General features: G+C 44.1%; 1 protein-coding gene across 1 annotated transcript in view; it reads left to right on the forward strand.

The window, feature by feature from the left end:
* ITGA1 (integrin subunit alpha 1) overlaps positions 1–12271 on the forward strand; it is a 118519-nt gene that overhangs the window by 57205 nt on the left and 49043 nt on the right. Inside the window, exons 8-9 of the mRNA XM_065406048.1 lie at positions 960–1110; positions 5465–5630. Coding sequence (XP_065262120.1) covers positions 960–1110; positions 5465–5630 — 317 coding nt within the window. The remainder of the gene's footprint in view (positions 1–959; positions 1111–5464; positions 5631–12271) is intronic.

A 12271-nucleotide genomic window follows, 5' to 3' on the forward strand; every position in this document is an offset into this window, starting at 1 on the left:
ACACGTAAAAGAAAGAGAAAATAACGTAGGGGTGAGATTTTCAAAAGTGTTCAACATTGATCTAGCTTTGCTCCCATTGAAGACAATGTATACTGCTACATACTTCAAAGAAGAATAGCTGGTGAACATGTTGTATGTTATTTACAGACACAAATACCTTACAGTGGGTAGGAAGGTCGCCCAACAGGTCTGGGTCAGGTAATTAGAAACAGATTTACAATAACAATAGAGGCACAACATAGCTGGCTGGAGATGGATTATGCAGTGTCTCAGAAGAATACAGCAATGCTGCCATAACAAAACACATTGTATACAATGGGATCAGAATTAGGCCAGTGCTGAGAACTTTTGAAAATTCCATCCATTATGTTCTTCTTTCTTCTCTTCTCCTTTCTGTCTGATGTTTGTTTTTCTGTCATAGCAGGATTGCTATATTCTTATAAAACAATTCATTTCCCATCTTCAGACAGCCATGTTGTGCTACTGGTGTGACTATTAATTTCATTCTGATTACCTGACCCAAGTATTGGCAAGTAATTACTAGATGGTTGGGTGACCTTCTCACCTATGTAAAGAATCTGTGGCTGCAAACAAGAGACAGTGCATTTACCAGATATCCTCCTTTGATACAAGCCGGAGAAACCTGTAGTTTTGGAACAGAAAGTCCTGGACTCCATTTTCCAAGCACCCTGTAGATGATGACTGTGCTGTCCCTATGATTTTATTACACCATGAAACATTAATTAATGCATAATTAATTAGTTTGTAAAAATATTTGGCTAAAGACTGTTATAATAATAATTGGTATTTATATTAACATTTGATCAGATTAAGCATTTATGCCTCCCCTCTGCTTATTGGTTGATAACAAGTAGTTTAGTCTCTGATCCATTTTTTTAAAATTCTGTGAAATCAGAATGGTATTTTGCTTTTCTGTATTCTATGTATGTTGCCTAAAGGAAAGAGGCATTCACTGAGGCTCGTGGTGCACGAAGAGGAGTAAAGAAAGTAATGGTTATTGTGACTGACGGGGAATCGCACGACAACTACAAATTAGCAAACGTGATTGAGGACTGTGAACATGAAAACATTCAGAGATTTTCTATTGCCGTAAGTGAAATGATACAGGGAAATTTAGATCTTAAAAGCATGTTTCATCTTTTAAATTGTAATGCCTGTTAAAAAGTTTATTTCACAGCATCTTTATGGAGCTATAATTGTTCAAGAGAGAGGGGGAAATAAGAGAAACTTAAAGAACATAAAATATATCTTTCCAATTTTATAACACATCAGAAAAAGCCAATCAATCCATCCCCCTGGTGTGTGTGTGTGTGTGTGTGTGTGTGTGTGTGTGTGTGTGTGTGTAGGAGAGGAAGCATGTAAAATCTATTTGTTAAGAGCAAAAGTGAATTGAGTGAATTAGTCTGAATCATCCAGCAACTTCTTAAGAGACTCTATCAGGTTTTTAATCATTTTATTCCTCATTGATCTATGCAGTTAGGATACCGAAGTTGCTCTCTCATGGAGGGGGGCAAATCCTGTAAGCCAGGGGAGAATGAAGATAAAATTTGAGATTTTATTTCCTATGTGAAAATAACCTATGCAGAGAAACATGAGGTCCTTAAATATTTGTGTGTGTGAACTATTTACTGTAACTATACACTAGAATTAGTCTCATTATATTTAACTAGTTGATTTTTTAAAAAGTACTTGGTTTATTTTTAATCCCTCTTCAGGATCACATTTCTCTTTACTGCTCCTAACAGGAACACCACAGTTGTATTGCTTCCAGGTTTTGTAGGCAGAGCAGATAACTGCCAGATCCAAGAATCCATTTCCCTGCTACCCCCACTCATGAACAATGCTATCAGGAAGTACTGTTCCTGCAAGGCCAAGCAGCTCACTGCTAATTGTTTAAATAGTAAACATCAGTGTAACTAAATGGCACAAATCACAGGTTTTTAAGAAGAAAACAATATTTGGTCTTAGGCTGCCAGTGTTTTAGTAGTGGCAGATGGTAACACATGAGGCTTTGGTGGTGGTTTCCTTCATTTAGCACAGGTTTTTAAGAAGAAAACAATATTTGATCTTAGGCTGCCAGTGTTTTAGTAGTGGCAGATGGTAACACATGAGGCTTTGGTGGTGGTTTCCTTCATTTAGCAAGAGTTCACCAAATTAAAAATCCCATGTGGAGCTGAAATGTCATAGTTATTGATGGGCTCTAGCAAAATTCAGGTCTCTATCTGGATCTGTATTTCCCCAAAAGCCAGAGGAATTAGGACCTGGAGATAAGTTTCTGGCCTATCGCTAGTAGTAAATAATACTGTAATCCACGGGGAAAATTTTATCCAAGAATCTAAGAGTGCTTTACAAAGTTCAGTTAATTAACCTTCACAACATCCCTGTGAATTAAGGAAGTCTCCCATTTTGCAGTTGAGTAAACTGAGGCCTGGAGAGGTTACATAACTGACAAAGACCTCACAAAGTTGGCAACAGAGCGGGGAACAGAACCTAGCTTTCCTGATTTCCAGTACCATTCTATAGAGTCTAGTCATTAGCACTGCATAGAGGTGCCCTTTATTGTTGTTTATTTTTATAATTCCATAAATTTTCATGACACTTAAATAGAAGAGAGTACTCCTGCCCCAAGGGGCATACAATCTATGCCCCCGATACCGCAATGTGATATGAACTGGTGAACCCTTGCACCTGACAGCACCTCACTAAAACTGTGCATCCCATGTAGGGTTGTGGCCTAAATTACGATGTAACTCGATGGGTGATTTAGAAATGTTGTAGGATATAGGGAAGGATGAGGGTAACAGCGGTTATAACACGTGATTGTTGTGGTGGATATGGCTGATTTTTGCAGAAAAGCTGGGCCTTGGCGTAACTGTAGGGTGATCATATTTCCCTTTGCTGAATATGGGACACCTGGTAAAATTACTCTTATTCAAGTGAGTTCAATGGCAATCAATCAGAACTATGCAGTACAAATGTTCAAATTAACATCAAGTTGATTGAGCCCCTGTTAAAAAGAAATACTGAGTAGTTGGATTCTTTTTATTTACCTTCTTCTCTTTAAGGCTTTAGGGTTCACATGGTGAGAGGTCACACACACACACTCCCATACACCTCTCTCACACTGGGAGGTGACCGACCTACCCGACCCTCCCTGATTGGCACTCTCTGCCCTCCATGCCTGGCTGGGCCCCCAGGACAGACCCGCCTCTCCTGGTACCTGGCTCTGTGTCTTCCCGAGGCAACACATGTGGGGGGGGGGGGGGAGGGGCACAGGATCGCATGCCCCCCCCATACCCAGATTTCTGCCAGGGTTCACACCAGATTATGGCTAGCAGCAGCTTTTCGGCACTGTGCAGGAGGGGAGGGTCAGGAGCTGCTTCCAGCCACGGGGGGTGGGGGGTGGGGGGGAAGAAGAGATGAACTGGCCCCTGTCTTTGCAGAGCTCATCTCTCCTCCACCCACACACTCCCCTGTGGCTGGAAACAGCTTGTCCCTTCCTGCCCGCACAGTGTCGAACACCTCCAGGCTGCTGCTGGCCACTGACATAACCCAGCTGCCTCTGGTCCCCCAGCTCCAGCGCGGGCAGGAAGGGGTTAAGCCTAAGAATGCCTTGTGCACCAGGGCCCTGCAACTGCAGGGGCTTCAGCGAACCCGGCTCAGCATGGGAGGGTGCCTAGGGGACGGAACAGCCCCATGCTCCCTATGGACAGGACAGGACCCAGGGCGGGGGGAGGGCGGGTGAAGAAGGTGCAGCCCCTGCCCCGGGGGGGGAGGGGGATTGCTGTGGAGCCTGCAGGGTTGGGGCACAAACAGGCTGGAAATCACTTCCCCCTGCAATTCCAGCCAGGGGCGGCTCTAGCTTTTTTGCCACCCCAAGCATGGCAGGTAGGCTGCCTTCGGCGCCATGCCTGCGGGAGGTCTCCGGTCCCGCGGATTCGGCGGCATGCCTGCGGGAGGTCCGCCGGTCCCGCGGCTTCGGCATACCCGCTGCCGAATTGCTGCTGAATCCGCGGGACCGGCAGACCTCCCACAGGCATGTCGCCAAAGGCTGCCTGACTGCCGCCCTCGCAGGGACCGACAGGGCACCCCCCACGGCTTGCCGCCCCAGGCACGCGCTTGGAGCACTGGTGCCTGGAGCCGCCGCTGACTCCAGCACTTAGCTGTGGGGCAGAGAGGCTTCCCCATGCCAGCGCTGGGCGGGGCTTTGGCACATGCAGGCTTGGGTTCTCCTGGCCAGCGCCCTGGGCCAGAGGGTTTTGGTCTTTTCTGGGGCTCTGGCCCATCCAGAGGCAGTGGGGGAAGGAAGGAGCCTGCCTGCCAGGCTGTTGGTGAGCTGAGCGCTCCGACTAGGGGCTGGTTCTCCACACAGCTGGGAGCGGGATGTGCCCCGCCGGGGGGGATATGGAGGAGCAGCGGGGCTGGGGGGGATGAAGAGGCAAAGCAGGGAGAGGACACTGAGAGGAGGAGCACGTAAAGGGCTGATGGGTGGGCAGCAGAGGCAACATGTAACCAGCCGCCACGTGGCGCCTGCCTACACTCACCAGCCACCGCAGCTCGCAATGCACCGCCACTGCTGGCCGGAAACGGGATGGGGGGCGGGGCCCTGCTGGCTGAGAGCCGGCATGCAGCAGGGGCTGTGCTGATGGACCAGCAGGGGGAGCGGCCAGCCCTGCACACTGCATCTTCGTCCCTCCACCAGCCTTGCACACCACCACCCCCATTCTCAGCCACTCGCCCCCCCCCAATCACTGCTGGTGAATGGGCAGCCGGCGAGCAGGGATCCAGCCAGCAGCAGGACCCACAAGTACTGATGGGGGGGAGACATAAAATATGGGACAATTTGCCTGTTTTTAAGAAAAAGTCAGAACACCTGCAGGAGGTCTTAAATATGGGACTGTCCCTTTAAAAATGGGATGTCTGGTCATGCCGCTTCTCGCCGCCCCCATTGGCCCGGAACGGCGAACCGCGGCCAGTGGGGGCCACGATCGGCCGAACCTGCCGCGTCAGCAGGTAAATAAAACTGGCCCGGCCCGCCAGGGTGCTTACCCTGGCGAGCCGCGTGCCAAACGTTGCCGACCCCTGGTGTACTCCTTGAAGATACCAGTGGGAACACAGTTGAGCTTTTTTGAAAACCCCACTCTAAATTCACACTTCTATGGAGGTTTCTGGATGTATATATATTCCCTTAAATTTGATGTTTGTGAGAATCTGTTTTTTTGAAGGGAACACGAGAGTTTGTGTCAACTTCTAGACAAACTTTAAAGTTAATATTCATGATCTCACATTACCAAAAGTGCTTTTCTGACACTGTAGGGCTAGTGTTAAGTGGATTGAATTAAGCTAAGGTACTATTTCCCAGTATGCACTGACAATCTGCCTAAAATGTGTCTTTAAAATATAATGTGTGAAATATATTCTTGACATTTTTTTATTGCCTTAGATTCTTGGTAGCTACAGCAGAGGAAATTTAAGTACAGAGAAATTTGTGGAGGAAATAAAATCAATTGCAAGTGAACCTACTGAAAAGCATTTCTTCAATGTCTCAGATGAATTAGCTCTTCTTAGTATTGTTGAAGCACTTGGAGAGAGAATATTTGCCCTAGAAGGTATGAAATTTCTTTAAATTTTAATGTATCCTTGCATTATGACTGAAGTAAATAATGTATCACCTGCTCTTGGGGATGTATTTTACTGGGTAAAGTACAATACATTATATGTTTATTTTTTAGCATGCTGGTCATACAATTGTCTTGCAATACATATCAGTAAGGGTAGATGATGTGAAATGCTATGCTCCGAGGTTGAGTAGATGGAGACAGTAGGCTGGAATAAGTAAAGAAGGTCACTGTATTAAGCACCATTGTGGTAACACACCAACAGTACCAAATCTCTTCCTCCTATATTTATTTCTTTGAAACTTTACCTGGAGTTTGAACTGTTAAATATAATATAAGACACAATGGATCTCTAAATTTCTCCTGGTCTCATTTTACATTTCACTGGTGTTTGCTGGGACAAGGTGATTTTTGGAAACTATTGGGAAAGGAGTGCATTTTGATTTAAAGGATGAAATATTTTACCATGTCTGTCTATCCAACATTTTTCTGTAGTGCCTCTCCACACAGTAGTATCTGACTACTTCCTAAATATTGGTTAGTTATTGATTATAACTAAGGCTGTGAGTTTGTCATGGAGGTCAAAGATTTCATGACGTTCTGGGACCTCCGGGATTTCTGCAGCGGCTGGTGCCACTCAGGCTACCCCTGGCGAGCTGCACCAGCCACTGCTGGGGCAGTCTTGGGCCACCAATGCTCCCCCCCCAGCAGCAGCAGGAGTTTGGGTGTGGGCGGGGGCTCAGGGCTGGGGGTTGGGGCGCAGGAGGGGGTGAAGGCTCTGGGTGGCGCTTACCTCAGGGAGGCTCCCTGGAAGTGGCGACATCCCTCAGCTCCTAGGCGGAGGCATGGCCAGGCAGCTCTGCGCACTGCCTCCACCTGCAGGCACCACACCTTCAGCTCCCATTGGCCGCGGTTCCCAGACAATGGGAGCTGCGGAGCCAGCGCTCGGGGTGGTGGCAGCTTGCAGGGCTGCCTGGCCACATCTCCGCCTAGGAGCTGAGGGAGGGTGATGTCATCGCTTCTGGGGAGGTGCAGAGCCAGGTAGGGAGCCTGTCAGCCCCGACAACTGCCCCCATCAGCACCAGCTGGGGTGTTGGGCCATGCACTGCCGCCTGCTCCCCCCCAGCACCAGCAGGGGTCGCGGGCCACCCTCCCCCAGCTCCCAAAGTGCCCCTGGGATGCCCCCCTCCAGCACCTGAGGTTCCCCCCAGGCCACCCCCACCCAAGATTTAGTCAGGGGTGTATAGTACAAGTCATGGACAGGTCACAGGTCGTGAATTTTTGTTTACTGCCCATGACCAGTCCATGACTTTTACTAAAAATACACGTCACTAACGCGTAGCCTTAATTATAACATATTACTTTGCCACACAAGATAGTTGGGCAAGGAGGTAGAGCTGCACCAAACTAGCCTTTCCTTTTGGAAATGTTCATGGAGTCCAGATTTTTAATAGAGAAGATCCTTTATGTAATAATGGCTGCCACATCCGCCATCCAAATCAGCCCACATCCTCTATTCCAATTAGTCAATATTGTGTTTCAAGTGTGTGGCTAGTAACAGAACACCAAATTGTTTTATTCATCTTAAATTATAGCCACTTTTCAAAAGGATTACATTGCTATGCAGGGAAGACATCTGTATATACTTCACATTTCAATATCTCAACTTTCCAAATAATTAGAATGGGATTGTTTATGGCTAGACCAAAAGATATTATTAACTTTAATGTCACAAAATAATATAAATACAAGAAATAATTTATAAAAACATTTAAATTAGAATTCCCACTATTTAGACACATTTAGACAGCTTGTTGTTATTAAAGCATTTAACTGGATAAAGTACCAATATTTTTAACTGGATTGTTTTAAAATATTAGACAGCTTCTTTCAATTAAGTGTTATATTTTCTTGTTTTCCTTTCTTGGCTTTTGAAGACTTCTAATTTTCTCACTTTTAAACTTTGTTTATTTGAGAAAGGTGAAATAGTGGCATTCAAAAGACAAAGGTTTATCTAAACAAAGAGAAAATACCATATGTTGTTACATACCTCAAAGAAAATGTAGCCTTTTCTCCAGCAATTTTCTAATTTCATGTACATTGGATCAAGATATTGAATGTTTTCAAATTGATACAAAAAGACTTTTTAAATAAGCTCCTGTTTGACACAGGAAAAATAAACTTTCACTTGTATGCAAAAATGATGTTCAGGCAAAATTAAGGTTAATAATTTAAACGTAGAGAAGTCAGGAATTGAAAAATTGAATCAATCCTCATCTGAGCTGGGCTTATGTTTTGTGCAGCTAGAGAGATGGGGAGGAAGGTGGCTCTGAAAATTCTTTCCAACCCACTGATTCTGGGCTGGCCAGGGGCTGAAACCCAAGGCCTGTTCTGAGTTACATCACCTGCCGAAGTCCCATAAGGACTTCACCACACCCTCTAAGGGTAAGATAGAGCATTGGTTGTGCTGTATTTTCCTCTCTGTGGGGTGGGTGGGGGAATGGTGGAGTGGAGCTGGCTATGCTCTATGCCATCTGCACCAGGGAGAATCTTTGGCTGCCCCTTTAGGGAAGCTGGGCTTGGGGCTGAGGGTAGGGACCAAGGTTCTACAGTAACATTGACTGAGGTGCTTGTGGGGTTGGCGGAAGTATTTTTAATAATAAAACCAGAATTTGAAAATACTAAGAGCAAAATCCTACCCCCTCTTCCTTGGCGTGGGAGTTCCCCAAACTCAGCAGAAGCAGTGCAGTCCAGCCGCTCAGAGGCAGCAGAATATGCACTAAGGAGCCCAACTCCCTGGGAACCCCTGTGTACCAATGTGCAGTATAGTCTGTGTGGGGGCTGGACAAGGTGGATTGTGGATTCTGTAGTCATTGCCTCACACAGAGCTGAAGACACAGCTGGAGTTATTCCAGTCTCAGAGCTGCAGCATCAACCATGGCCTCAATGTTGCTAGGGGAGGGGAAGGATTCACTTTGTCCCTGCCCTTGGGTAGCTTCCCTGTGTCAAACACAGCTTCTTGGTTTTGGTGCTGGCTAGAAAGGGTTTGCTAAATGTGCTCTTCTGCAGCACAGCATGAAACTTAATGTTTGAAGCGCCTGACTTTAATGTGTTTAAATTCCAAGTCTAACCAGCATCCCATTAACATAAATCTTACATTGTATTTCCTTGCAGGTTTTGTTTGTTTATAAAAAACGACAAAGGAAAAAAACAGAGAGAGTGCAAAAAACAAAGCCAAGAAACACTGCACAATTCAATTCTGTGCCAGAAAATGCATTTTTGTACATAATCTTTTTCATATGACTCTAAGTCTCATGGCATGGACTGTGGTTTTAACAGCAGTTTTCTGTTTTACCCAACCTTTAGGTTGGCAGAAGTGTTTTTGCACAAAACATCTTTTGTAGAATATTTCGCAGTTTAAAAAAACAAATGGAAAATTAGAGTGGGCACCATTCTCTAATCTATATTCACAGCGGTAACTGTAATATAGTCATCTACACTAGAACAGGAGGATCCCACTTTACCACACTGGCCATAGAGAGGCCAGCATGGGGAGTTTAAGGCTAGCCATGGTAAATATTAAATATCAGCCAATATGTAACATTAGAATTTTCTGCTTTTAAAAATTACCTGTTTTCTTCAGACTTAGTACAATATTTAGGTCTTGTGCAATCTACGGGGCTGTGTCTGCATGTATAATACATCGACTGAGTGCTTGTGATCATGTCTCCCTCTAGTAGCTGACCACAGCAATTAATAGCTTATTGTTGACAAAAAAAATTACTCCTTTTGCTCAAGTGATGGACACCTGTGTTTTATGTACTGAACTTCACAGGCTGAACTTCCTCTGATGCCTTTGGTGACTAATATGCATGTTGCAATGGTTTCTTACAAAGGGGTTTGTTTCACATTCTTTGAGGTTTGCCTGGAGTTAAGGTTCTCAGACTACAGGCAAACAGAGGGTTCTTGCCAAGCAAACCTCAAAGTATGTTTTACAACCCCTTTTTCTCTGTTACCATGGGTTGTTCTCTGGGATGTATCAACCCACGGAATGAGGTAAAGATATTAGTTGAATGTAGCGTTGGGCCAGGAAGCCTTTCTAATCCTGCCATTGATGAAAGGGGGACCGGACAGACTATTTATTCCACTGAGGATATTTGCTGTGCTTCTCAGAAGAGTGAGGAAGCCTACTTTGCCAGTCCCCTAACACTCCAGGTAACAGGAGCTAGACTGACAGCAGTCCCCGAAAATTAAGATGAGGCCAGTTGGCCGCCTCCTGAAGTCTTTTGAAAAGATGCAGTATCATACCAGGCCACCAGAATAGCTCCTTATCCAAAGCCATCTAAAAGAAAGAGTGGGGTGTTCTTGTAGCTTGTTGGAAAAGAATAAGGCTCTCAGCCCTTGTCTGAAGCCAGGTCAGCCAAGTCTTGCCTGAAGCTCAGTGAATCTTTTAGGGGGGGGTTGGGATTCAAAATCCATTGTGTTTATCCCAGTTTAGGGTTTTGGTGTGGAAGGTTCACATGGCTCTAACATTGATTATTCCTTTCTGATAAGGCATATAAACCCTGTCCCTGGCTGGAAGGGGTTAACTGGCAATCTGAGGCTTAACTAGCCATACCCTATCACATCTTAGTTGGCCATTAAGCTTGAAAGGAGAGTTTAAAAAGCGGAAGCCCAACTGTTAGAGGCTGATGTGGAAAGTGGTACAGACAGTCTGTCCTGTGGAAGGCAAGGAGCCTGCCTGGAGACAGGAATCCTGATGCGCTGCAGCCTACCTGAACTGCTAGCAAGGGGAGGAGTGTACTAACCCCTGGACAGTGGTGGTGTTTGAGACACAGGAACCTGCAAAAAGGTGTGGTGAAAATGGTAGAAACTGAGGAACAGGTGGCTTACTGAGCCTGGCTGGGCTGAAGAAATGGTTGCTTTTCATTAGGGCTGTCAATTAATCGAATTAACTGATGTGATTAACTGAAAAAAATTAATTGCAGTTTTAATCACACTGTTAAATAGAATACCAATTGAAATGTATTAAATATTTTTGGATGTTTTTCTATATTTTCAAATATATTGATTTCTGTTGCAACACAGAATGCAAGTGTACAGTGCTCACTTTATATTATTATTTTTATTACAAATATTTGCACTGTAAAAATGATAAACAAAAAAATAGTATTTTTCAATTCACCTCATGAAAGTACTGTAGTGCAATCTCTATATCATGAAAGTGCAACTTACAAATGTAGATTTTTGTTACATAACTGCATTCAAAAACAAAACAATGTAAAACTTTAGAGCCTACAAGTCCACTCAGTCCTACTTCTTGTTCAGCCAATCGCTAAGAGAAATAAGTTTGTTTATATTTATGAGAGATAATGCTGCCCACTTCTTATTTACAATATCACCTGAAAGTGAGAACAGGCATTCGCATGGCACTTTTGTAGCTGGCATTGCAAGGTAGTTACATGCCTGGTATGCTAAACATTTGTATGCCTCTTCATGCTTCGGCCACCATTCCAGAGGACATGCTTCCATGCTGACGATGACTGAACTCCTTGGGGAGAATTGTATGTTTCCTGTTGTTTTACCAGCATTCTGCCATATATTTCATGTTATAGCAGTCTCAGATAATGACCCAGCACATATTGTTCATTTTAAGAACACTTTCACTGCAGATTTGACAAAATGCAAAGAAGGTACCAATGTGAGATTTCTAAAAAGATAGCTATGGCACTCGACTCAAGGTTTAAGAATCTGAAGTGCCTTCCAAAATCTGAGAGGGACGAAGTGTGAAGCATGCTTTCAGAAGTTTTAAAAGCGCAACGCTCTGATGGGGAAACTACAGAACCCGAACCACCAAAAAGGAAAATCAACCTTCTGATGGTGGTATCTGACACAGATGATGAAAATGAATATGCATCAGTCCACTCTGCTTTGGATAGTTATCTAGCAGAACCCGTCATCAGCATGAACGCATGTCCTCTGGAATGGTGGTTGAAGCATGAAGGGACATATAAATCTTTAGCATATCTGGCATGTAAATATCTTGCAACGCTGGCTATAACAGTGCTATACAAACGCCCGTTCTCACTTTCAGATGACATTGTAAACAAGAAGCAGGCAGCATTATCTCCTGCAAATGTAAACAAGCTTGTTTGTCTGAGCAATTGGCTGTACAAGAAATAGGACTGAGTGGACTTTCTAGGCTCTAAAGTTTTATATTATTTTATTTTTAAATGCAGTTATTTTTTGTACATAATTCTCCATTTGTAAGTTCAACTTTCATGATAGAGAGATTGCACTACAGTATTTGTATGAGGTGAATTGAAAAATACTATTTCTTGTTTTTTACAATGCAAATATTTGTAATAAAAATAAATATAAAGTGAGCACTGTACACTTTGTATTCTGTGTTGTAATGAAAATATTAGAAAATGTAGAAAACATCCAGAATAATTAAATAAATGGTTTTCTGTTATTGTTTAACAGCACAATTAATCGCGTGATTAATCACGATTAATGTTTTTAATCGTGCGATTAATCGCGATTAATTTTTTTAATCGCTTGACAGCCCTACTTTTCATATTTTTGTTGGATTTTGGTAACAGCCTCAGAGGCCCTGGAAGGTGTTGGAT

The sequence above is a fragment of the Emys orbicularis genome, chromosome 6, assembly GCF_028017835.1.
Source record: "Emys orbicularis isolate rEmyOrb1 chromosome 6, rEmyOrb1.hap1, whole genome shotgun sequence".
Taxonomy (NCBI): Eukaryota; Metazoa; Chordata; order Testudines; family Emydidae; genus Emys; species Emys orbicularis.